Source organism: Equus caballus, chromosome 18, assembly GCF_041296265.1.
Source record: "Equus caballus isolate H_3958 breed thoroughbred chromosome 18, TB-T2T, whole genome shotgun sequence".
NCBI lineage: Eukaryota > Metazoa > Chordata > Mammalia > Perissodactyla > Equidae > Equus > Equus caballus.
Window position 1 is genome coordinate 45,650,077 of NC_091701.1, and position 27,139 is coordinate 45,677,215.

The following is a 27,139-nucleotide window of genomic DNA, read 5'->3' on the forward strand; positions in this document are numbered from 1 at the left end:
CATAAAAGCTTAATATAAAAACTTTAGTCATAGCATCTACAGCTTGAGTCATTCCTGAATAAAACTATTAGGAACAAAGTCCCTAAATCAACCCCCCTAGAAAAACATTGATATAAAACAAATTCTACCCTCAGAAAAATTTTTCAGCCCTAAACAAAATGTAAAAAGCAATCAGTATTTGGGGCATTTGCATTCCGGGCATGCTTGCCTTGCTGTCTACCTGGAGAAAACACCTATATTTAAAAGATCCTGGGGAAGCAACTAGGGCCCATTCAAATGCCTCTTCAAAGCACCTCATTTAAGTTGCTACCTCCGTCTACGTATAAGGGTCTAGGAAGACTTTAGTTACTACATTGCAAGAATGTGCTAAACACTATGAAGAAGAGTAATGATGTCCATATGAGCTTATGGTTTATTCAAGAAGACATACATATAAATTATAGCATAGAACATATATCATTTGATAACCATCAATGGTATGAAGTGTCAGAAGAGTTTGGAAAGCTTAAGATATTCAAAGGGGAGTATCAAGGGAAAAGCCTACTTAATTTCAGAGGAGAAGAAAATAAGGTGTCCCAATCTCCAGGCTTGGTACTCTAGACTTCCTTAATTTGGTATTGAATTGCTCTTCCTGCAGTCTTTTATCAAAGTAGTGCCACAAACAGAGGGTGTTTCAGTCAGATTAATCCGAGGGTGGAGGGTAACTGGGGAGAGCCTAGGATAAGGAAAGCAGTTCTCAATAGAAAATGGAGGAAGCCAATACTTGCCAGGCACTGATAGTATTTCATGTAATCCTAGGAAGAATTCAGTTAGAAAACATTTTTATAGATAAGAAAAATAATTCAACAACAGTTCATCGCCCAGAAACAAAAAGCTGATTGATGAAAAATTACTCAGGTTTAGGGACCTGGCAGGCAATTATGCTGGGAGGTCAAAAGGGTGAGGGAAATCTAGGGTCCTTGTAAGTATGAATGTGGTAGAAACGACTGATGCAGAATCCCAGTTAAACATGAGGAAAAACGCAGCAACTGGAAGACCAGTCACAAAGTAGACTTAACAAGGAAGATGAATAACAAATCCAATTAAGAAAGAGAAAGTGGGTAAGCTAGATGTCAAAAAGGTTGTGTCCAAAGAGGGAACACCTTAAGATCTCAGGAATGGAACAGGTTGGAAGTGATCAGTTACCACCATCCTGGTGGACAGGGGAAGTAGACTATGGATGTAGGTTCCCAGAGTTAAGGAAATGGAAGAAAAGTTAGCCCAGGGGAGCATGTGGAAAGGTCTAAAATAATTATGATGGGAGACAGGAGAGGACACCCTGATTCTAATACTGAAGTCATTAAGGTTAAAAAAAAAATCTAAAGAACTCAGAAGGCTGATAGCAGAGAAGACGGCAGTGTAAACAGATGACTGGCGTGTCCAAGAAGAAATTTTGAGGAGTAGTGATAATGAAACCACTGTCACCTGTCAGCATCAAGAACTAGGACAGACATTGCCTCTTTTTTTTTAACGTACGTTCAATTCAGGGAAAATTAGATGAATTGCCTTTATTACCCCCAGCCATGTCCATTATTGTTATTATTTTAAAACTGGGGTAATGGTATTATTTCAGGGATTGAAGATGATGACTTACAAGATGCCTTCCTCACCGAACAGAGGAATAACCCATGTGATTACCCGTGTCTTAGGTCGAAAGCCCCCAAGGACGTTCAGAGGTTTCTCAACCTCACAAATATGCTTCAGTGTGTGATCTCCAAAACTACTTTCGATACATAATAAATGGAAAAACACGACTTACTTAAATTTGATGAGAATTTAATATACAATACTACGTATTGTTTGCTAATGTTGAGCTTTTCTATGTTCATGTTCTTGCAATAGTCTGTAAAGTTACAGATAACCTTGACAATAAATCTTAAGATTAAGGTTATCTTGAATGAGTTTCTTCTAGATAAAAGCACACTGTAAGAATGCAATACCCAATATATTGCTTACTTATTCTTTTGTTCTTTACACACACACACACACACACACACACACACTATACTAAGGTCAAAATAGCTTGAATTTCTACAACTTGACTCCTGATAACAAATGCGCAGTTGAAGGTGAAATGTGGAAAAGGACCAATACACAACTCCCGTAACTTTCCACTTCAAAATGAAATGGAAAATTATACTTGGCTCTATTCCATTTTTCCAATTTTTATGCAGTTATTAAAAATAGGCCTCCTAAATCACATCTTCACTTCTGAGTTAAAGTTTAATTTTACATTTCTATTAAATTTATCCACATTTTTAAATAAATTAATTAAATCATTCAATGAAATTAAAAATCCTGCTAGTTTTACAGATGGATTTATCTCTTTTGATAAAAAATAGAGTATTACATTTTAAAAGTAGTTAGTAACTTCTGCAAAATCAAATTCAGAGAAGCAGCTTAAAAGAGAAAGAATAATTTGGAGAGGAAGGGAAAGGGTTCTTTTTATGGGTCATTGACTTGCTTTGTAAGTTTGTCTTACAAAAGCAATATAACTGATGACCATTTTTCTGGGAAAGGCTATTTTTAAAAAAATTTATTAAATGACTAAATATAAAATAGCTCTAAATTTCAAGAGTTACTTGACAGGGGTTGTGGAATTCATAGCATTGATATTAAAACATCATCAGAAAAATTTTAATACCTTTTAGCACTTTTTTTAAATAGATAACTAAACTAAGTGATAAATGACATATTTTGTCAAAGAAAAAAATCAAGAAGTATACAACAGAGGGTTTCAATGACAGAAGAAGAAAGAGAATTCCTGGTATTTCATGCGCTCCACCATACCTGCCATGAACGGTAGTAGATTTGATAACATCCCCAGGCAGAACCACTGAGAGTTCAACGTCTTTATCTACCATGTTTTCTTTCTGTTCCATGATAAAAGCAGAGGATTCTATAGAATCATCAACTGAAGAGGCATCAAGGTATTTGGTCTCAGCTGGAGGAAGTGGTGCCTTCGCTTTTGTTTTTTTCCTAAAATAAAAACAAAACATGAAAAATAAAACATATGTATTTTAAAAGTAAATTTTTACTATGAAAAAATTTCATAAAAACACAAAATGTGCATGTATATATGATTTTCACATCTAGACAAAAAAATGCACCAAAACCTTAACTGTTAGTTTACTAGGGATGATAGAATTAAGGATTTTCTTTTTGGCTTGTCTTAATCAGCAGTTTTGCTTGTTTGTTTTCAACAATATGCCTACATTACTTGGTAATAAAAAGAAACATGATAAAGAGATTTGATATTCGCAGCCATTAGGTTCAATTAATGCATGCTCACTATAGCAAAGCAAAAGTATAACATTTTCTTTGATGAGATAAATTATAAAAATCCTCCTTCGGGAGCCAGCCCCGTGGCCAAGTGGTTCAGTCTGCACACTTTGTTTGCGGTCCACCGGTTTGGATCCTGGGCACAGACCTACACACCACTTGTCAAGCCATGCTGTGGCAGCATCCCACATAGAAGAATTAGAATAACTTACAACCAGGATATGCAACTATGTACCACTGCTTTGGGGAGGGGGAAAAAAAAAAGAGGAAGACTGGCAACAGATGTTAGCTCAGGACCAATATTCCTCACCAAAGAGCGTACCTTTAAAAAAAAAAATATCCTTCCTGTCAATATCTCATTCTCACACCTCGTTATAGCTCTTGTGCCTTTTATCCATTAATTTCTAATCTAGTGTGTTCTGCCTCTCTTCCAGATAAACCCTACATATCCTTCAAAGTCTAGCTGAAACCAATCTCTCCTTCCCACCCACCCCCTACACAGAGTCTCTCCCTATAGAGCACAGACAACAGATTCCATAAAGGAAATATTTTTTCCATTTTTTCCTGGGTGTCAGTTCCACCTCTTTGCCACCATTTATAACTCTCTGCAAGAAAGAAGCATGCTGTATTTCCCACTGAGCTTCACAATCAATGATGAACTGTGATTGGTTACTTAATAAATTATTTTTTCTGTTTCAATGAAAAATGTTACAAATAATTATTCTAATAAACACACTTCAGTGTCCCTTACTAGGACGATCCCTTAACTGATTTATAATAGAACTAGGTAGCAAACATTCTGAAAAAATTCACATGGGCCAATTCAATGATTTGATGGGTTGAAAAAGGAAACGAAAATAAATATAAAGTAACTACAAGTAATAACATACACATATTTTTTTGAAAGTCTTGCAAATTAGAACTTTTGAAAATGTTACCATTACAGGCCGATTGCTTTTGGAAGAATAAATACTACTGCTTTCTATTCAGAAAAAACACAAATTTTGATTCTTCCCTCTCCCCATTTCCCAGGCAAAACAAAAACCAAACAAGATAAAAGGGCTTCTTTGTCGGTACACATGTAACATCCAGCCATTCAGTATGTTCAAAATTTACGGCCTCACAAATCTAAGCACGTTTACACATTCAGCATCATGAAAAAATAGAAGCAAGTTTCCTACATTGTACATAAATTTTCTAAAATAATAGGGCTTTAATTTTTAGGAGTATAATTTCAGAGATATATTGCACTTCAGAAAAGATTTCTTTAACAATAGTGACAAAAATGAAGTTTTAAAAGTGTTACAATAAATATAACAAGCTTATAAAATCTATATGAAGAAAACTTTATCCAATTTCACAACATTTTTAATCCACAGAAATTGACCACTCATGTATTCAAGAAACATTTATCCTGTAACAGACAATCATGTAGCAGATTCAGCTAAACACTGGGGATGTGAAGATGACAAGACCCAGTCGTCAGTTCCTACCCCTAAAGGGTTCATACCCCAAAAAGGACTGATAGATATACACAAAATTACAATAAAGTTTGATGATTGCTCTAATATAGGTCTGCAGACAGCACCACTAATGCTCATAGAAAGAGAAACTTTCTTAGGAATCCAGAAATGTTTTATAGATGAGAAACATGAGTTGGGTTTTGGAGAATGAATAGAAACTCAGGGAAAAAACAAGAAATAATTGATATTGCAGGCAGAGGAAAGCAAATGGAGCCATGAAACAAAGTGGCACTTTTTAGAATTGAACAGTTTGGTAAAATTCCACAGAGAACTCACAGGAGACAAGAAATCAGTGAATCAATTAAAAAGCTTTTATAAATAAGAGAATTTGGCAAGAATTGTATAAATAAGAGAATTGGCTTGGTACAAAGGTAACAAGCTAAAGTCAATAGTCTCTGTAAACATAAGCAAAAACTAGTCAGGAAGTATAATGAAAGAAAAAACTTCTTTTACAGCAACAAAAATGAATTGTAAAAGTTGTTACAATAAATATAACAAGAACTTTGCAAAATCTATATGAAGGAAATCTTAAACACAAAATATTCAGCTGGAATCTCTCCCTTTGACTCCAAATTTGTAAATCCAATACCTACTTGACATCTGGACTCAGATCACTAACTGGAATCTACAACTTCATTTAACTTCCGATTCCTCTCCCCAGCTCCTCCAAACCAAATCTTTTCCTCTCCAAGTCTTCCCATCTCAGTAAATCACAATCCTTTCAGTTGCTTGGGCCCAAAATCCCCTCTCACACACACCCTCACGATACAACCATCAACAAATTCTGCCAGCTCTCTCTTCTACAAACAGACCCGGAATCCACCAACACCCTTGCTCACAAACACCTCTGTTCCAGCTGCTAACTGGTCTCCCTCCTGCCAACCTTGTCACGTTACATTCTATTCCCAACATGGCAGCTGGAGTGACCCTTCCAAAATGTAAGTTGGAGCACCACACTTCCTCTCCCACCTTCCAATGGCTTCTGGCCTCACCCAAAGTAACATGCACAGTCCTATGATCTGTCCTCTCCTACCTCCAGCCTCTCCAGTCTCCTCTCCCTGCCTTTCTCCCTAGGCTCACTGCATTCTAATCTTATGACTCGTGCCTTTTCCTTGAACACACTTAGAACAACCCTGACTCAGAACCCTCTACAGAGTTGGCTCAGGACCTTAAGATAACACCTCTATTTCTCTGCTTTACTTTTGCCTTAGGGCTTACCAGCCCTTAACACACTTGTTTATCATGTCTCCTTCCACTAAAGAGTAATTCATCCCATGAGAATAGAGACTTGTGTCCACTGCCATGTGTCACACATATTTGCAAATGCATAGAACCTCTGGAACAATGCTTGCTACATAGTAGGCACTCATATTTACTGAATGAATGAATTCGGTGAATACTTCCACAAAGATGAGTGTACAGTTGGGAAGGAGAAAAGTTCTTACCACGAAGGAGGAAAATGAAATTTTATATCAGATTATCTCTGTTGGATTTTGGAAATTGATTATATTTTATTTTTAAGGAGATGAGTACTGACAAATACACACTAGATTTATTGGCAAGGGTAACTGGGAACTTCAGGGCTTTAAAAGAGCTTCATGGAGAAGGCCAGAAGAGAGGCCCAGCTGCCACAGACAGGCAGGTGAAGCAGCAGGAAAAACTCGGTCCACAGAGGACCAGGCTTTCAGGAGAAGCAGCAGTGAAGAAGGTCTGATCGGCACCTCCAGCTGTCAGGGGGATCGTCCCCGCCCCTGCTTTCATGATTCCAGGCACCTTCCCATGGTCAAGTGGTGCTCATCATGATCTCCATTTGAATGCCCTCCCCATCCTCTCTGCCTTTACATATTCTATCTATCCTTCAAGGTCCAGAGTGAGTCACAATTCCTTGGGACGTCTTCCCTGTCCACTGCACACTGCAATGAACTCCTCTGGCTCATAGTTTTAATGTTCTGTGTATTCTGTCTCATTTCCTAAGGTAGTTTGCGTCTGTGATGAAAACCTATCTCTAATTACTAAAGATAAGCCTACTTTAAAAAAAAAAAAAAAAAGGAAAGCAGAACAAAGCACTAATTGAAATATTATCTGCATAGAACTTCTATTAAGAACATCTTAATATTCCCCAGTATTACTTCAAATATAAAAGCATCTGTCATCTTTGGTCCTGAAAATTGGAAAGCACACGTGAATCAGACCAAGATCCTTCCACACTGAACTAGAAATCCAATAGGGAAGATGCAATGTGTAAGTAATTAAATAAGGAATACAATTCAAAAAAGAAGTGTCATTAAACAGATGGGCAACCTTGAAAATTCAGAGCAATGAGCGCAAGCTGAAACTAGCTCTGTGGGGGTGGAGAAGCAGGTATCAAGGTGCACTTCAAAGGGAAGAGGCATGTGACTCAGTTCTCGAAAGGAAAGCAGAATTTAAACAGGTAGAGCCTGTAGGATCAGGTATATGTTGGTTCCCAATTGTGACCTGTTTACATTAAATTTAGGAATGTGTCTATCTGGTTAAAGTTTGCTTAGCACATAGTACAGTTTAGTACAAAGAATACAGGTAGAGGCCTGGATTGGGCCTGAATCCTAAGTAGCTTTAAGACTTTGTTAACTTATTTGACCTTTTACTCACCAGCAAAATTTTTAAAATACCTTTTACCTAGTCACATCTCTCCCAATATTCTTAATTTTTTGACTGAGACAGTTTGAAGCAATAACAAAATTAAATTAAATGTCACCAAAGTCAAAGATCTAGTGAAAATAATCAAAGGTTATAACTAAAGTGTAGGAAATCCTGGGAAAGCAGAAAAAAAAAAGTTAACACATGAATCTGCAACAATAACTATAATTTAGTGCTTAAGAATACTAGCTTTCTTTAATATTTTAAAATCACCATAACTGCCATTGAAGGCCCCCACGACTTTTAAACAGGAATGTGCAGTTTTCTTACCCAAGGGATTTTTACATAAGCTCTTCATCACCAGTGGCCTAGTTTGACTATCAGTTTCTGCACCTTAGAGGGTGCTACTCTTAACAGTCAACAATAGCAAATTTCAACAAAGGTGGGTGGAAAGGAGGTTATACTGAAAAGATACTTGGGACAGAAAACTTGTCTAGGTCAGGGCAAAAATTCGCTAATCAAGCCTTAAAAATCACAAGCCATAGTAAATTATGGCTTAAGTAAATTACTGCTTTATTCATGAAGATTATCTCAATATGATGATTGATTTTCATAATGAAAATTAAGGTGAAATTTCATATTATGCAATAATATACTTAGAAAATATCAAAACAATCTTAACACAGAATTGGTATGCTGCTATTACTACTGATTGGTCTTTTTATCAATTGATTTATAAAGCACTTCAAAATCATGTGTCCATACTAATCATTATTCCATTTCCGTCAATATTAATATCCTTAAATCAATGAAAAGAGGGAATAAAAGAGAAAAACAACAAAAATCTACTCAAATACCTTTTCTTGGTTTGAAAAAAAACAAAGCCTTAAATTGTATACGAGATATACTTACATCCTTAATAAGCTACTCAAATCCAACAGAATCTCATGTGTTTGCAAAATCTATGCAGAATTCTTATAAATTCACTAAGAGAAGTACTATGCAAACTGGTTTTAATATTATAATGACCAAAAAGGATTGTAATGGTCACCTTCTCTCAGTACCGATCATCCAATAGCAAATGCACTGTGACAAGCGTTGATGAGGAAGTCCTTCAAAATAACTGGCAATGTTCTGACGGTCCCTAAACTACGCATTTCAACTAAAAAGTGGAGACCAGTTCCTCAAAACAATTTCTTGGTGTCTCTCTCTGGGCTTAATCAAATAGATTTTATTAAATAAAAATTTGTTCCAATAGTGGGCATAACATTGTGCTATGTGCTTGAGGAAATGCAATTAAGAACACCAAAAGGTCCTTTTTCCTGATGAACCTAATATCAGATCAGAGGGAATATATCAAAGTGGCTTTAAAAGATAAGCAATAATGAAAGGCAACAAGGAGAGACTCAAGGCGTTACATGACTCTTGACAGACACTTCTCATGTCAAGGTCACCAATCGCCTATGTGTGTCTAAATCTAATAGACAATTATCTGTCTCATCTTGGTCACATTTAAGCAAGTTCCTAAGTTCCAATCAGGAACACATTCCACAGCTGCCCAAGCTCTCTGCTTGGCCTTCTCTTCCCTTGGCTTCTTTATGTGACAACATAATCTATAGCTTTCTTGCCTCTTCACTGACACTCCTCAGTCTCCAACGCCCTGATCTCCTTGCCTGATTTCTCAGCACCCCAGGGCTCTTTCTCTGTCCTTTTCTCTTCTCTTTCTACAACCCTCACTCCCCACCTGATTTCAACAAATCCCATAGATTTAAATACATCTACAAGTTGATGACTCTCAAATTCACATCTCCAATCCTGACCTGTTGATTGAGCTCTGATTTACATGCCCAGTAATCTCACGGCCATCTCCGTTTGGATGTCCCATAGGTATCTCACAACCAAAACTCTTGATCTCCTCTCCACCCCCAACCCCTATTCTCATCCAAACCTCCCCCAGTATTCCTCATCTCTGCAAAGGGCACCGCACTCACTGCCCTGTTAACTCAAGCAAGAATCCTAGGCATATTTTGATTATTCTCTGTCTCTATTTCCTATTTCCAATCCATGATCAGGCCCTGTGGACTCTTAACTCTAAAACATATCCTGAATCTGTGTACTTTTCACCGGCTCCTCTGCTACCAACCCCAGCAATTAAGCCATCATCTCTTGCTTGGACTGCTCCAATAGCCTCCTCACTGTCTCTCCTGTTTCTCCTCTCGTCCCTTAAAATCTATTCTTCTCTGCAGTAGTCAGAGAAATCTTTTAAATATGTAAATCAGATTACATGACACATCTGATTCTTCACTGGCCTCCCAGTACATAGAGAATAAAACCCAAATTCTTTCCCTTGGTTTACAAGGCCCCAGATGAGCTAGCCTGGTGGTTCTCAAAGTGTGATTTCAGAGCAGCAGCAGCACCTTGGAAGTTGTTAGAAATGCAAATTCTCAGGCCCTACCCCAGACCTATATAATCAGATACACTGGGTAGAGCCCGGCAATCCTCATTTCACAACCCTCCAAGTGATTCTGATGCATGCTAAAGTCTAAGAAACCACTGAGCTAGCCTCTGCCAACATCTGAGCTCCGCTCTTACCACTCTCAGTTTCAATTCCCTGTTTAATTCACACTGGCATCCTTTTCCTTCCTCAAATAGATCCAGCCCCCTCACAGCTGAAGGACTTTCACAGCTGTTCCCTCTGCCCAAAATGCTTTTAACCATTGAACTTCAAATTGCCTGCTCCTTGAGCTCATTCAGACTTCAGATCAAATATTTCCTCTTCATGGAGATATTCTCTAACCACTCAAAAGAGGTGCCAATGCCCATCCCTACCCATCTCTGCCCATTCTTTACATAACCCTGTTTTGTCCTCATCACATTTATCATTATCTGATATCATCCTGTTCATTTATTTATTTATTTGTTTATTATTTGAATTTAGCCTCTAGAATGAAAAATTCCATGAGAGTTGGGACCTGGTCTGTCTCATTCTCTGCTAGTACCTAGAACTTTGACACAAGATGGAGTGGGTGCTCTATAAGTGTTTGCTGATTTAAGTGAGGGAGGAAGAGAGGGAAAATTACATCAGTTCCATGATTCATAGGAGAGTAAGAGCTTGGTGGGTTGCTGAGAGTCAAACTATTTTGTACCACAAGCTATTCTGTGACCCGTCAGACGTATAAGAACTCCACAGAGACTTACATAGGTAAAAGTATTTAATCCTCAGGAAGATATTAAATCCTCTACGTATTTGGGGAAAAAATAGGGCTCGGGATTAAATTGAAAGAGAATGAATTCTATAGTGGAAAGACACTTCCTTCATTTTGCCCAGATGTTCAATGACTTGGCTGAGGCCACGTAACCAATCTGTGGGTCAGAATTCAGATGTCCTGGCTGTAGCTTCCCTCACTGGACTCTTTAAACTTACGTATCGACTCAAAAGCTGATATTTCTTAAATCAAATTAGACAGTTCAGCTGCTGCTTAAATACACTGTCCCCTTAAATCATATAAACAAATTGACAATACTTATTATTCTGTTACACTTACATATATACATATATATAAATCACTACGAGTGCAAAATACATCTCAAATACATCTTATAAATAGTTCTGACTCATGCTTAATTATAATTTCCTTTCTTTAATAGACACACACAGTATAACCTTCCAGTGACAACATTAAGACATGGCAGAAAGGTACAGTGATAGAAAAAAGGTATACGTTTACAAGTAAAAATGAAAAAAAACTACATATTAATCACCAAGTGTTACTGATAGAGTTTAAGATTTCAAAATATCAGAGATCTTGGTTTGCACCTGGATCTGTGCTTATTAGTTATTATGTCATTTAATCTCTCTGAAAAGATTTCTCCAACTGCAAAACTGGATAATATATCCTGCCTCACAGGCTGCTGAGGGGGTTAAATGGGTAACGTATATTCATTGTCTAGCCCACTGGTTCTCAAACTTGGGTATACCATGGATTCACCTGAGGAATTTTAGAAAATGCTAAAGCCTAGGTCCCACTCCCAGAAATTCTAATTTAATTGGCTGTGGGAATTTTTTAAATTTCCCCAAGTGATTCTAAAGTGCAGCCAAGTTGGAGAACCACAGGTCTAGCATAATGCGTGACACACGGTGATACTCAATTAGAGTTAATAATACACCTCGATAAGAACTGTGTAAACTCTGAAACACTGCCTGCAGGTTTCTCTCTAGGGTCAATCAAGTTCATGTAAATTCAGGAAGGTCTCAGAATCAGTGAATATAACAAATCTTAAAAGTTGTGCAAAAGTTTAGTAATAACTTTTTCAAATTCAAACCCCCATTATATTTTTGGTTCCTTTTATCAAAGAAGGAAATTCCTTACGAAAAGAAGGAAAACATAAATTTCCCTTGATATTTTTCACTGAGGCATAATTTATATACAGGAAATTTATAAATATTAGTGAATACATTTTAACATATATACACACACTCAAGGAACCATCACAGGGACTAAGATATAGAGTAGGATAATGTATCGATAAATTAAAAAGTAAAGATTAAATTTCTCATATCTGTCCCATAAATGTCACCACAATTTCAGTTTGTCTCTGGGCTTTCCTAAATATCTTATGGGGATGTTTATTTTATGCAGAGTTAAGAAAGTCAAACATCAACAAGAAAACAGCGAAGAAAGCCTCTGGTAGAAATGGGCATATCAAAGGAGGAGATAAAAAATTAATCAAAACAAATGAGCAAAGTGGAAAAAAACAGACTTGAAAGCAATATAAACAATGAGTCACAAGACAGTCAACAGCATTTATTGGGCACCCACTGCGTGCTCAGTGCTATAGAAAAAAACTGGGTAGATTAAAGACATACTATATGAGTGCTCAGATACCAGTAGCTTCAAAATGAAATGAGTCAACCCAAACAATTTCAAAGATACTCTAAATGGACCCTATAAAAAAATTCTAAACTAACTGAATGCTTATCTAGTTCCAGGAACTGTGCAAATGTTTTACGTTGGTAATCCCTTGATAAATACTGTTCTTTTTAAAAAATATATTTCGGTACCTTAATAAATTCATAAACATTGATAGAAATTAGCAAATAATTTCTCTCAAAAATAAATTGAAGCTCCAAAACTGTGACCCAGTGCTCGCTTGCTGTTCCACTCTCTCTATGCACAGACTTCTGTCCAGTGAGCAATAAACATCAGTAGCAATGGGCTCACCATCATCCACTGAAAGCTTCCTTTTCACTTTGTATGTGTTGCCTTGCAGGCAATGCATGTGGGAGAGTCAGCGCAGTTTATGAGAATTAGCCTGAAAAGGTAATAAAGAATGTGATTGACACTACAATTTAAAAATTCAAAAATGATTAGCAAAAACATGGGGAGAGAAAACTGTGCAAAACTGCTTGAGGCTTTTTCCCTTGCCATAGAAATATTAAGTATAAAAAGCATTGTTAGAAAGAGATATTTCTACTTTTCAAAAAAGGTTAAAGACTTACAAAAATTCAAAGAAAAAATTACTGATTAAATTTAAGATGAAAAATTATCCATGGGATTGTTTTATCTTATAAATGTAAAGAAAGAAATGTTCACCCCTAAAATTAGGAAGTTAAAAAGTTCCTGGTTGCAACCAAGATGGCCTTCAGTAGGTGAATGGACAAATAAACTATGGTACATCCAGACAATCGAATATTATTCATTGCTAAAAAGAAATGAGCTATCAGGGCATGAAAATAATGGAAGAACCTTAATAGAAATTACTAAGTGCAGGAAGCCAGTTGAAAAGGCTTCATATTGTATGGTTCCAACTATATGACATCCTGGAAAAGGCAAAACTATGGAGACAATAAAAAGAGCAGTAGTTCCAGGAGTTGCACGGGTTGGGAGAGGAATGAATAGGTTGAGCACAGAGGACTTTTAGAACAGTGAAAATATTAAATGATATAATGATGAATACATGTCATTATACATTTGTCCAAACTATAAAATGTATACCATCAAGAGTGATCCCTAATTTGGACTCTGGATGATTATGATGTGTCAGTGTAGGTTCATCAGTTACGATAAATGTACCACTCTGGTGGGGGATAATGATAATGGGGGAGGCTGTGCATGTGTGCCTGCAGAGGGTGTATGGGAAATCTCTGTACCTCCTGCTCAATTTTGCTGTGAACCTAAAACTGCTCTAAAAAATTGTCTTTCAGAACAAATGCTCTTAGTTGGAATGTTTTCCCAATTTTCAAAAGCATGCTAGATTAGGAACTAAAAATCACTGAATGTGGATACTATACTTATTAAAGTATATGCACATATTCATATCAAGTAGTGGGTATGTATATGCCAGCCAAGCAAGCACACTGGTAGGTTAACGAACCATAAAATGAAAGCAAAAGTTGCTTTCGAGTCACAGTCTCAATAATCTACTCTCAAATATATACTTTGGTAAATATTAAACAGGATTTAGTCATTAGTCTCTTAAAGTTTTAAATCTGTTTTGGTGTGTGTTGGAGGAAACCATATTCAAGATCAAAATTCACTGCATACTGATAAAGAAAAGTCCTTCTAATTTTCCTAGCTGCAAGTTTTGTTAAATACTGGTGAGAAGAACTACTTGAAGATAGTGTCTCAAAGTTCAGAAATATTAAAATTTAAAGTAGTACCTTATACAAAAATTAACCTAAAGTTGATCTAAATGTAAAACATAAACTTACAAAATGTTTATACCAAAAAATGGGAAAATCTTTGGGACCAAGCCTTAGGCAAAAGATTCTTAGACATGATACTAAGGACACAATCCATAAAAGAATTTTAAAAATATCGATAAACTGGCCTTCATCAAAAATTAAAAATTTTGTCTCTGTGAAAGGCCCTGCTAAATAGGTGAAAAGATAAGCCACAGACAGGGAGAAAATATTTGTAAGTCACATGTCCAACAAAAAAGATTTATATCCAGAATATATAGGAGCCCTCTAAACTCAACAGTAAGAAAACAAAGAATTCAAATATAAAATGGGCAAAAGGTTTGAACATTCTACTAAAGAGGATATAAGAATGGCAAATAGGCACATGAAAAGACGTTCAACATCATTACTCATTAAGGAAATGCAAATTAAAGCTTTGGGGAGATACCACTATACACCTAAATCAAAAACTACTTGATAATATCAAGTGCAGACAAGAAAGTGGAGAAACTGGATCTTTCATATGTGGCTTGTATCATGTGAATGCAAACTGGTACAGCCTCTTTGGGAAATAGTTTGGCAGTGTAACATGAAGCTAAACATCCACATACTATATGACCCAGTAATTTACTCCTGAGTATTTACACGAGAGAAATGAAAACAAATATTTACACAAAATCTGTACAGGTATGTTTATGGCAGCTCTCTTCATAACCCCCAACTGGAAACAACTCCAAAGTGCTTCAGTGGGAGAATGAATAAACACACTGCGGTGCATCTACACAATGGAGTATTACTCAGCAAAAAAAGCAGTAAAGTCTTGATACACTTAACAGCTTGGGTAATCTCAGGAGCATTATGCTGAGTGAAAGAAGCCAGTCTCAAAGGGTTACATACTGCGTGGTTCTATTTATATGAGTCCCAAAGTGAAAGCAGATCACTAGTTGCCAAAGGTTGGAAGCAGGGTGTGACTGTTAAGGGGAAACACAAGGGAGTTTCTTCGTGATGATGCAACAGCTTTGTATTCTGGTTATGGTGATGCCACATGAATCTGCACATGTAGTAAACTTTCTTAGAATCATAAATCAAAATAAATAATAATAGTAATAATAATAAGGCATGTGCGTAAAACCTGATGAAATCCAAGTAAGGTCTGCACCTGAGTTAATAGTATTGTACCAACATCACTTCCCTGGTTTTCACAATGTACTATGGTTTGTAAGATATTATTACTGGGGGAAGCTTGGAGAAAGGACACAGGGAAACTTTCTGCACTAATTTTTCAACTTCTTCCAAATCAAACTATTTAAAAATTTTATAAAAACTACGAAAAATATATCTAAGGTAGTGATTCTCAAAATTCAATGGACATTAGAATCACCTATGGAAATTATTTCTGATACAGATTTGCCTGGGTGGCCCCACACTGTATCTATTTAAGTAGAGTCTGCATATGGGGCCCAAGTGATATATACTGATGATCCAGAATATTACTGTTTGAGAAGCAAGGAACTAAAAAAAAAGGCAAAAGTATCGGAAAGAAAAATAATGATCCACATCAATATGTATTGTTCTATTTAGTGGCTAAGCACCAAAGAAGTCCTACTTCAAAATCTTCATAGACTGTATAACTGGGCCAAGTGGCTCTCATTTATAGATACAGTGCAAGACAGGCAAATTAAATTAATTCTCGATCTATTTAAAAAACATGAATACTGTTACTCATAATAGAAATCTGATATATCAACACAGAATCGAAAATGCTAATATAAGAAAAAACCAATGCTATTAAAACAAACGCGGGTAGGGAAAAGAGATCCTCATAAGAAACAAGGGTCACATTTTTAAAGTCTATTAAAGGTACTTACCTGCTTTCTGTGTAAAATAATGATTGTTGCCAAATCACATGCACATCTATAAGATCAAGGCATTTAATTTAAAAGATTCTTTTTGTTAGGGGAAAAAAAAACATTAAAAGATCAACCCACATATATTATAATATAGTAAGAGTTAAAACCCAAAAAGTAGGCTTCAATTAATCCTTCGATTAACCTTCGATTATTCCCTCCTAGGAGGCTGCTCACAGGAATGGGTAAGAGCCCACGTTTTCAAGACCCAGATCCACGGTTTTCACATTGACATCAGATGTCTTTATGCCAAGCACCTACTAGGCCCCTTTTACCTTTCCTCAGGGAGGAATGAATCACAGTTTCCTACTGTCTCCCATACATTCTATTACCAGAAGAAATGTAGCAATGTAACAGAGAATAAATCAAAGTCTTAGAACACCATTTCTGAAATGCCGCTAATCTCTACCTTAAACAGTTACCACAAGCTCTTAAATACTAGCTCATTTGCTCTCAGCCATGTGGAAAAATAAATTCTTTTGGATGAAAAATTACAGTCATTTTCTGATTATGCTCAAATATTTCAGCTGTTTACTATGGCTTCAAGGAAATCTTCAATCTTTGGCTTAATCCCTCCCTATAGGCCTATGTAATCTGACCATGCTCCTTGTTCACAGGTGACAGTGCCAACCACCAAGCCAGTAAAAAGTGAGCATCACTGGGGCAAAACAAAAGCCAACTGAGCACGTGTGTTTGAAGAAGGAAACCTCTATGACAACTCAAAAAGTACTTTCAATATAAGGTTGGCCAGTGGTGCCATCTCCTCTACCACAGATGAAACACAATCTAATATACAGTGTCCCGAACAAACCAGGAAGGGCAGTGGGGCACTAAGAAAAAAGCACTGCATTATGAGATGGTAAACTTTAGTTCTAGTATCCATCTAACACATACTGAGTCTGACTCGTTAAGTGATGTTAAATGCGCATCTATTATATGAGAAGAAACTAGCTAGCTTGGTACACATATCTGGTCATTTTAAACTGTCTACATTTTTGGAGATGGCATAAAGCAGGGGTCAGATCTATGGCCTGCAGGCCAAGTTCAGCCCATCACTCACTTTTTAAATAAAATTGTATTGGAACACAGGCACACTACTTGTTCACCTATTGTCCATGGCCGCTTTCACGTGGCAACAGCAGAGTTGAGGAATTGTGCCTGAGATCCGTAGGGTCTGCAAAGTCTAAAATATTTACTATCTAGCCCTTTATAGGAAAAGCTTGCTGGTCCCTGGTATAAAGGGTAACATCTCTGATAACAAAATTATTATACAATTTAAAAATCCTCGATTTTACAAAAAGACACTTCTCATCTATGAGATTAAAAGAAAAAAGGCATTTGACAACATACTCTATTGGTGAGATTGGGAAAACAAGCACTCTCATACACTGATGGTGGGAGAGCTAAAGGTAGAAATTTTGCCTATGGAGAAAAATTTGGCCATATCTAACAAAATCAAATATGAGGTTATCCTTTGACCCAGTAATACTACTACTAGGAAGCTATCCCAAAGAACACCAGCTAACCTATTAAATGAACTACATGTAAGGTTACTCCTTGCAGCATTATTTTTAAGAATCAAGATTTTTGCATGAGAAGAGATAAATGTATACAATCAAAGTTCAATACAAACCTGTAATCTTAAATTTGATTAAAATTATTAGTATGGACATGATTTTCTTCTTTCAAAAATATACATTATCCAATTGTCCACTGAAAGTAATCATTCATTAACAATGAGCACGTACAGATGGTCTGTAAATATATTTTCCACCAAAGGAACGAGGGTTCCCTGAAAAAACGGCTGACTCCAGGTATGGGCCAGGAAGCATAAAAGACCTTTTTGGCAAACAAGATGTTCTAGGTCAGAGAAGGTATTCCAGACTAGTGAGGTCATGTCAAAAGGACTTGTGGGGTGGGGGTGTGGGTCGGGGCGCAATTGGAAGGGGCTCTCATTGACCTAATACGGGACAAGTCGAACATCAAAAAATGACTACATTGAAACACATAAAACTTATAAAAATCTTTGTCTTCTTAATAATAATAAACTAAACAGTTACCACTGAAGTTTGCTAGGTACACTTAGTACTCTGAAAATGTAGGGAAAGAATCAAGTATTTATGCTGCCTGAAATACAGTTCATTGATAAACAAAATATTTGATGAGCAAAGATTTTTTTTAAAGAATTCCAGCTAATAAACTGCATAAGGAATAAAAGAATTAAATAATTATTGGTTTCAACCCTTAATCAAAAATGGCTTTAAGCAACCATTCATCAATGGACTCTAAGTTGACGGAGAATGTCATCAGATGGACACCCCCTGAACCCATGTTTCAAATTTAACATCACTAAATATTGGACAGACATCATGTGCTTCATGATGTGGTGCAATGACAAATACACAGTATCACTTATGAAGTGCTCTTGCCTAAACAAATTTAATCTGATTCAACTACGATAAATTGAAAAACAATATAAACACCACCACACGAAAGTAATCGGCAAAATCCAGAATGTGGATAGTCTATAGGACTAATACCTAGTTTCTCTAACAAATCAATGATGTGGGAAAAATAGGGGGGATGGGAGTGGGGCATGAACTGATAAAGAATGAGAGATTTAAGTTACATAACCATCAAAGAGATGTGTGAAACTCATAAACGGAAGATAAAAATACAAAATAAACACATAGATACAGAGATTAGATTGGCGATCACCAGAGGGGAAGGGGGAAGGGAAGGCAAAAGGGGTGACTGGGCACAAAAAATAGATAAATAAATAAATATTGATCTCCTAAATGAAGGTCACTTCTGTCTTTTTATATGTAAAATGAAAAGCTGTGCAAAAAAAATTGTGTAGTTTCTTCCACTCTAACATTCCTACTAAGTGCTTTAAATAAGCAAAGATCATCATTTTTCTTTCTAATATCTTTGCCCTAACCCATCTTCAGCCCTAAACCACTAATCTACTATCTGTCTCCATATAGCTGCCTTTTTGGACATTTCATATAAATGGAATCATACAATATGTGTCCTTTTGTGCCTGGCTTCTTTCACTGACCATAATGCTTTTGAGGTTCAGCCATGATGTAGCATGTATCTATACTTGGTTACTTTTCATTACCCAGTGGTATTCCACTGTATGACTATACCACATTTTATGTATCCACTCACCAGTTGATAGACATTTCAGTTGTTTCCACTCTTTGGCAATTGTGAATAAAGTTTGCTGTGAATGTTCACGTGCAAGTCTTTGTACACACCCCTTTTGGTATGTCACTCTTGTTAAGATTTCACAACAAAATTAACAGAGCATGTTCCTAGTACTTAGTGTAATTTTCCCCACTTTCCTCTAGATACACGGGAATAGTTCAAAGCCATGATTTCCCAAAGTAATTTGAAGTTACTGGCATTTAAAATTACAACATATTCAGTAAAAACCAATAGATATTTAACAATTATAAAACACACTTAGACTATACAAAACAGCCTCAGACACAAATTGATTATCCAGGAAACATTTTGATTATGATTAAAATAGCTCCAAAACCATAAGATTTTGCTTTTCCATTGAACAATTCTTCTTTCAACTACAGATTAATGGGTCAGTATAAATATCAAATACACTATATATAATGAATACTATAATTAAACACATTTGTTTTAAGAAAAGTTACAAAGCAGCAATCATTGAATAGACTAACATATTGAACAAAGAAAGAGGTAGTTGGTAAAATGAAAAACTACATTTAACTTATGCACTGGTTTCACTACTTACACACAGAAAAGATAGGATTTCTCCATAAGTGTTGCTTATGCAACAATGTGTAGTTCAAAATTGTACTTATTTTTTGCTCAGGAAGATTTGCCCTGCACTAACATTTGTTCCCAATCTTCCTCTGTTTGCTTGAAGGAGAGTCCCCCTAAGCTAACATCTGTGCCAGTCTTCCTCTATTTTGTACATGGGTTGCTGCCACAGCATGGCTGCCGATGAGTGGTGTAGGTCCATGCCCAGGAACTGAACCTGGGCCACCAAAGGCAAGCATGCCAAACTTAACCACTAGGCCACAGGGCCAGCCCTCAAAATTGTACTTTTAAACTCGCACATAAAACTGCATCAATGCTTTTACTATTTTTCTTACATATTTAAATAAATTCATTTTGGGGAAAAAGAATTTCTAGAGTTCTTACATATATAAATAGAATGGATATTAGCATTATCTTACAGAAAACAGTTTGAGAAAAATGATTTAAGAAAATGATCAAAAAGGAAGGCAAATTAACAAAAGCTCTCTAATATTTCTAATCTAGATTAGATTATAAAAAAGTCATTTAAAGTGGGAAATCAAAAGTTCATGTAAACTTTAAACATTTTATTTTAACTTAAAATACACAGATATAAATTAATTCATTGGTCTTCAATGTAGAATGAATGCTTCTTATTGCAAATGCACCCAATGATGGGATTTTCACCCTGTCCTTCTTGAATAAGAAGCACACAGAAGAAGGGCTTGCTTTCCACTTCCAATTTTTTAAAGTGAACTAAGGATTTCAAGACACCCACAAGCAATTTGAGTGTAAATTCCTTGATTTTTCATAATTTTGTTTCATTCTTTTACCTGTCTCATTCATATATAATTCAATAGTATATTTTTTTTGGAGGGGAGACTCACCAAAGATTCTTTCTAAAGTATTTAACTTTGCTTTTATAAAAACGACACTCTTACTGAATTCAAATCACATGTTTAAAATATTTAGTTAAATTACATTATTATAATCAGTAATTGTAAAAACAGGCCTTAACAGGTTAGGAAAGAGTCAAAGCAAATTTTTGATGAAGTATAACAACAGGCAAGAGCAGGTAATGTAGAGTAGCCTACTGGATTTGGGGGTTCATTGTGCCAACGAGAGCCGTTGAGTATATTTTACCAAGGGAGTGGAAATCTTATTTGACCCAGTGAGTGAGCTGACTGAAGTTTAAGAATTTCTAAGTATCACTAGATGTAGGACTGCTGGAGAACTCTGATCCATACACTGACAAATCTTTAAGAAATCATGGACCCAAACTCCATTCTTTTAGTTCATACTTGTAGGCCAAGTAAAAAACACACCAACTACCCCTTAATTTATTACATGATTTTTAAGAAACGTAATAAAAAATGAGAACACTGTGGTTCAGATCACATGCCAGAAATGATATTAATAATTCTCTCAATAGAATAATTATCTAAGCAGTATACAATATAAATTCGTAAGTATAACTCTCCAGAAACCATCATTTTTCTCCTTCTGTAGAAACAATCCCTTTTATTTGGGAGAGAAATGATCTGGAGCTATCCCATTTCTATTAAATGCTTTCATGACTATTTTCAATCCCAAAGTAAATAAAAGTAAAAAAATCTTATTTGTGCCATCAGAACTGGAAAATTACAATGAAACTGAAAACCAAGTAATAATTATTGACAAAGAATATTGATAAAAAGACAAAGAACTCTGTGAAAGAGATGGTCTTCTTATTTCCTTAATTATTTTTAGGTATTTCTTTATTTATCACAAGCATACAATGGTATACTATGCAAAGAAATCCCTGTTTACATACTATATATTTTTCATACAGCAACAATAATGTTCAAATGCCTTACTGTAAACAGTCACAAGTCTGACTAGTGATTAGTTCAGATTAGTGAACTCTGAATAGTAAATGGAAGCTCACCGGGTCCAGGCATTTTAACTCTCTGGTTTAGTGCTATATCCTGAAGGATCTAGAATATTCTTTAGCACAAAGAAGATGCTTAATAAAATACTGTTGAATGAATGAATTCCTTCTCTTTTTCAGATAAATATTGTCACACACACACTGGCATTTGCATGAGTACACACACACCTACAGAAAGTCAGGTCTTCAAATGTTTTACCAACTAAAAAAAATCCTAATTTCTTAAAAGCATGCTGGGATAGGACATTTGATGTATTTGGTGTGAAAGGATGGTCTCCTTTCACCATTTGACTGTGATTCTCAGAAAACAAGGAGAACTTGCATAAGGAATAAATTATTCTCAGTCATACAAAAATCTGGTTGTCTTTTAGCAATGTATGAAATAACCAACCAAACATTAGCATTCCAAAATCTATTCTCTTCCTCCTCCCATCTATCATAAAGAGTCATTTACCTTTTACTAATATTTTCTCACATTGTTAGTCTGACAACTCTTCCAAAGAAATTATTTTATATATATTCTCCCCCAATCATCAGCAAATAAGAATGTACTTGATATTCCTGTCTGTGAAGAAGGGCAAATTATAGATTAAACAAAATGAGCTCCCTTAATATAGTAATTGTCCAGAGTTAAAAGTAATGATACGTGTGAAAGAATTCTGAATGAGGAAGTAAAGAAACAAGAGTTTTCCCACACACACTCCCACACAACGAGCATTTATTAAGCACTTACACTGGCTTTGGGTAGGGAAATAAATACAAAAGTTCCTTCCCTCAAAAATTAATAGTTTAATATTGTACAGTTTTACTCAACTACACATAAAAAGCTCCAAATGTTACCTTGCTCTCCCTTTCTCTTTTGGTGTCTTCAGTATGATCAATCAATGAGCACTGGTGAAGCACCCATAATAAGACCAATAGTGCAATTCATTAAGCTACAACGGGCAGGAAGCTATGTATGCATTACAGTTAATTCTTACAACAACCTTCTGAGTTGCTGTTATGTATACAACACAGCGTGAAGAACAAATTAGCGAGAGGAGAATTAACTTGTTCTCGGTCACAGTCAGTAAACTGGAGATTTAGGTTTTAAACCCAGGATAGTGCATTTCCAAGCCCATTTCCTTCCCCCCATGTCATCTGCTACTAAATGTCCCCTGTGTTTGTCCAGCACTGGTGAAACAACTATCGGAGACCTCAAAATTCTATTTGGAGTGACAGATGGAAAAAAACCAAAAACCAACATTGTGTGAACCTACCCAATAAGTACAATTTATTATTATTTTCTCTGGAATAACGTTTAAAAGAAGCACTGACTCACCAGAAGAAAACCATGAGACATGTGTATGCTAAAGACTAATTCAGCAGAACCACAGCTTTCATGATCTATAAAACTATCGTCTTTACAAACAAAGGAAATCACCCACATTCTAAAAAGTTGATAATGTGTCATCTGTCTGGTTTAAACAACCTAAAATACTATTCCTGGCCCTCCCAACCACCACACATTTCAGTTCCACAGAAAGGTAACTAATTTAGCGTAGAAATACTGTAAAATCCATTGCAATTCTTCCGAGAAACAACAAAAGGAAATGACAAAGAAATATACAGCGGCCTCATTTATACAAACTTTCCCTGAGGAAATAGGTGGATCTAGAAACAAAGGCATATATACATGCCAAGTACCGGTGGTCAATACAGCACAAAGTCTTAGCAAAGATTGTGTTCAAAAATAACTCTTACGATATCAAAGCCATTAGAACAACTTTTTTAGCACAAGTATTCTGGTATATAGGTGTGGTCCTGGTATTATGAATGCCAAGATAAAATAATAACTGACACATTCATTTTTTGATCCTAAAACAAAAACCAATCAGATATATTTACTGGAATGATCTCACAAAAAGATTACATTCTACTTTTTGTCCCCAAAATTTCATAAGTGCTATTCACATGCTATTCTTACTCTATTTTCTGAATCTCTATCTACCACTTTTCTTAAGGAAAACTAAAAAAGTAAAAAATAAAAGCTAGAAAAGATAAAGAATGTCATTTATATTTTACCTCAAAAGCAAAACTAATTCTTATCCTATTTCTCTTTGTTAGATTATTGCATATTTTCATGAATTTGATAGGATACCTTGTGTTTGCACTTTAAGAAATGAGAGCTAACTTTGACCAACAACTTAACTCTTTTGCAACTCACTATTAAAATTGGAAAATCATCTTTATGTGATTCCCCAAGAGAAATTCTCAAAATAAAAAACCCAAAAAGCCTGAAACAACCAATGCAACCAGTCCTCAATTTAATACTCCATCCAAATTTTTTTTGTTTAAACAACAATTTACACTATTTTCTAGAGTTTCTTTCTGGGGGAAAAAAATAAACAGGTACATTTTTTACAAGAGGTGAAAACCTTTGACAAACAAGTTACCCCAACAAATGGAATTATTAGTGGACTTTCCAAATGACTTGAGAGTTCCATGACGTAATTGACAATAGAATGAAGTTAAAAAAAAGAGAGAAGGGTGTCAGTACCAGGCAAAGCATTGTGGGAAGGTTGAAACAGCAGGGTTTAGAAGGAACGAGTTTCTAGCTATACATCTCCCTATATACGATTTATGGACTAACCACCACATTTTGTCTTTGTATGAATAATTATCCTCTTTCCTTTGACAAGGTTAAAGAGGGATAAGAAGGAATGCAAACACCCATTTAGAGTCATAACTATATAACTCCAACTCTGTGGAAAACACTCACCCAAATTTAATTCTAAAGATTAATGCATAATCATTTCAAACATAAAAATGGAATATAATTATATTCTTAATGTTGAATGTATAATGAGTTTATGTTAAATAATTCCATTACTCACCTTAGTTTTTTTCCTTATTTCATCTGGTTCAGTAATTTGCTTTCCAAAGAACATATGCTTAGTGGGAGTAAACAAGATACCCCAGAGGTACATTCTCCTCTTCCTTATTAATGACATTATTAAATCTGCCTATTTATAGTCTCAGCTATCTGACCTCCCGGCCTACACGGATAAATGGATTTGTTTAGCTCTTAATCCTCAGTGTGTGCTTAGCAGCAATTAACCAGAGGCAGATAATAACTTGATATATCTTTTTGATCTTTAAAATAAAATATGATGTGATTGCATTTTCTGCTGTGTTGATTTATGTGAACTTTAAATATGATAAGGTTTCTTTGTGAGTGAAATTTAAAAAATAAACATCTCATGTATTTATTTCTATGGGAAAACTGAATTTGAATTACGCGGGCCAGATTTCTACAAGGTATTTAGGAACATAGTCCTCGCTAAAAAAAAAAGTAACCATTCTGATCTTACTGAACTATTATTTTTCAGGTTTTAGATATATTTTATAGTAATAAGTTGATTTATAATTTGAACACTTGGAATCTTTCCTAGGTACAAATAATTGTTACTTCTCCTCCGCTCTCTATGGTTCTTATAATCTTATCACTTATAAGAAGACTTTTTAAAATACTAAACAGCTATGTTATAAGAAATCCTTTTGTGCACTGTTGGTAGGAAGGTAAATTGGTACAGCCACCATGGAAAACAGTATGCAGGTTCCTCAAAAGATTAAAAAGAGAACTACTAGATGAGCTAGCAATCCTACTTCTGGTTATATAAGGAAAGGAAATGAAAACAGGATATCAGAGAGATATCTGCACTCCTATGTTCATTGCAGCATTATTCACAATAACCAAGATATGGAAACACCTAAGTGTCCATCAATGGCTGAATGGATAAAGAAGATGTGATACACACATACACACACACACCTATACACACACACAATGGAATACTATTCAGCCATGAGAAAGAGGGAAATCCTACCATTTGTGACAACACGGATGACCTTGAGGGCATTATGCTAAATGAAATAAGTCAGATAGAGAAGGACAAATACTGTATGATATCACCTATATGTGGCATCTAAAAGAGCCAAACTCAGAGAAACAGGCTAGAATTGTGGCTACCAGGAGCTAAGGAGTGGGAGATGTTGATCAAAGACTACACACACAGTTATAAAATGAACAAGTTCTGGGGATCTAATGTACAGGTGGGGATTATAGTTAATAACACTGTGCTATATACTTAAAAGCTACTAACAGAGTAGATCTTAAATGTTATCACCATTAAAAAAAAAAAAAAGAAGAAGAAAGAAAGGGTCGGGGCCAGCCTGGTTAAGTCTGCACATTCTGCTTTGGCGGCCTGGGGTTTGCCATTTCAGATCCCTGGTGTGGACCTATGCACTGCTTCTCAAGCCACGCTGTGGCAGGTGTCCCACATATAAAGCAGAGGAAGATGGGCACAGCTGTTAACTCAAGGCCAGTCTTCCTCAGTAAAAAGAGGAGGATTGGCAGCAGATGTTAGCTCAAGGCTAATCTTCCTCAAAAAAAAAAAAAAAGGTGATTATGTGATGCAATGGAGGTGTTAGCTAAAGATATGGTAGCCATCATTTTGCAATATATGTGTATCAAATCAACATATTGTACTTACACAATGTTATATGTCAATTATATCTCAATAAAGCCAGAAAAAAAAAACCCTTTCTATCACAAGACAATGTTATTAGCTCACATCTTTCTTCACCTTATTATTTCTTTTAAGTCACCAAACCTCCAATGGGAACCATTTGGAATTTCAATTAAAGGGAGCATTTCGATTATCCACAGATATTCTAACCCCAAATTTTACCATACACAAAAAGACTCATTTTCACATTTCATCTAAGATTACATAATGCCAGGCATTTATTTTTGGGATGAAGTTAGTGTGGTCTTTAAAAAAAGAACTAAGTTTCAGCACACACATTTTAACAAAAGAAGTACAGTACTATAAGCAAAGTGATGAGTCAGGTTATGTTCTTGGGTTAGTTAAGGAAGCCGAGTCACACGTAATCAAGTACCAGCCAAGTCAGAATTTCCACTAGCAACCTTCTTACTCACGGCTCATGCTGACAGACTTAATATTACATAATGCAAGGTCTGCTCTGAGAGTAATGTGTTAAGGATTGGTTGTTTGTCTTACCATTTTTTTGTTTTAAATTCAGGTAAATCTGACTAAATGCTATTTTTACTCACTACCTAAAGGCGTGTTAATACAGAGAGGCCCTATGCAGGATGGTACAGGGGAAAGAGGACCAGTCTAGAGATCAAAATGCTTAATTCTAGCTTGAATTTCTCTAAGTAACTTAGCACCTCTGAATCTCAGTTTACTTACTTATTGACGTTGAATGAAGAAAATATTCAAAGTCTGCTTTACAGGCCTCTTGTAAGTGATGAAAAAGATGGTGATTAGTATTTTGTAAAAGTGAAAACCCTAGATAATTGTAATTA

General features: G+C 35.7%; 1 protein-coding gene across 50 annotated transcripts in view; it reads right to left on the minus strand.

The window, feature by feature from the left end:
- Positions 1 to 27,139, minus strand: part of COBLL1 (cordon-bleu WH2 repeat protein like 1) — a 149,152-nt gene that overhangs the window by 58,101 nt on the left and 63,912 nt on the right. For 38 of the 50 annotated variants that reach the window (XM_070241969.1, XM_070241964.1, XM_070241920.1 and 35 more), the window contains one exon: positions 2,830 to 3,018. Coding sequence is in view for 34 of the 50 variants with exons in the window: in XM_070241920.1 (XP_070098021.1) it covers positions 2,830 to 3,018 (189 nt within the window). In the remaining 16 variants the exon portion in view is untranslated. Of the gene's footprint in view, positions 1 to 2,829; positions 3,019 to 5,437; positions 5,751 to 5,877; positions 5,941 to 27,023; positions 27,072 to 27,139 lie in introns of those variants that run through there. The other 12 variants (XM_070241947.1, XM_070241943.1, XM_070241935.1 and 9 more) reach the window with 8 other exon arrangements.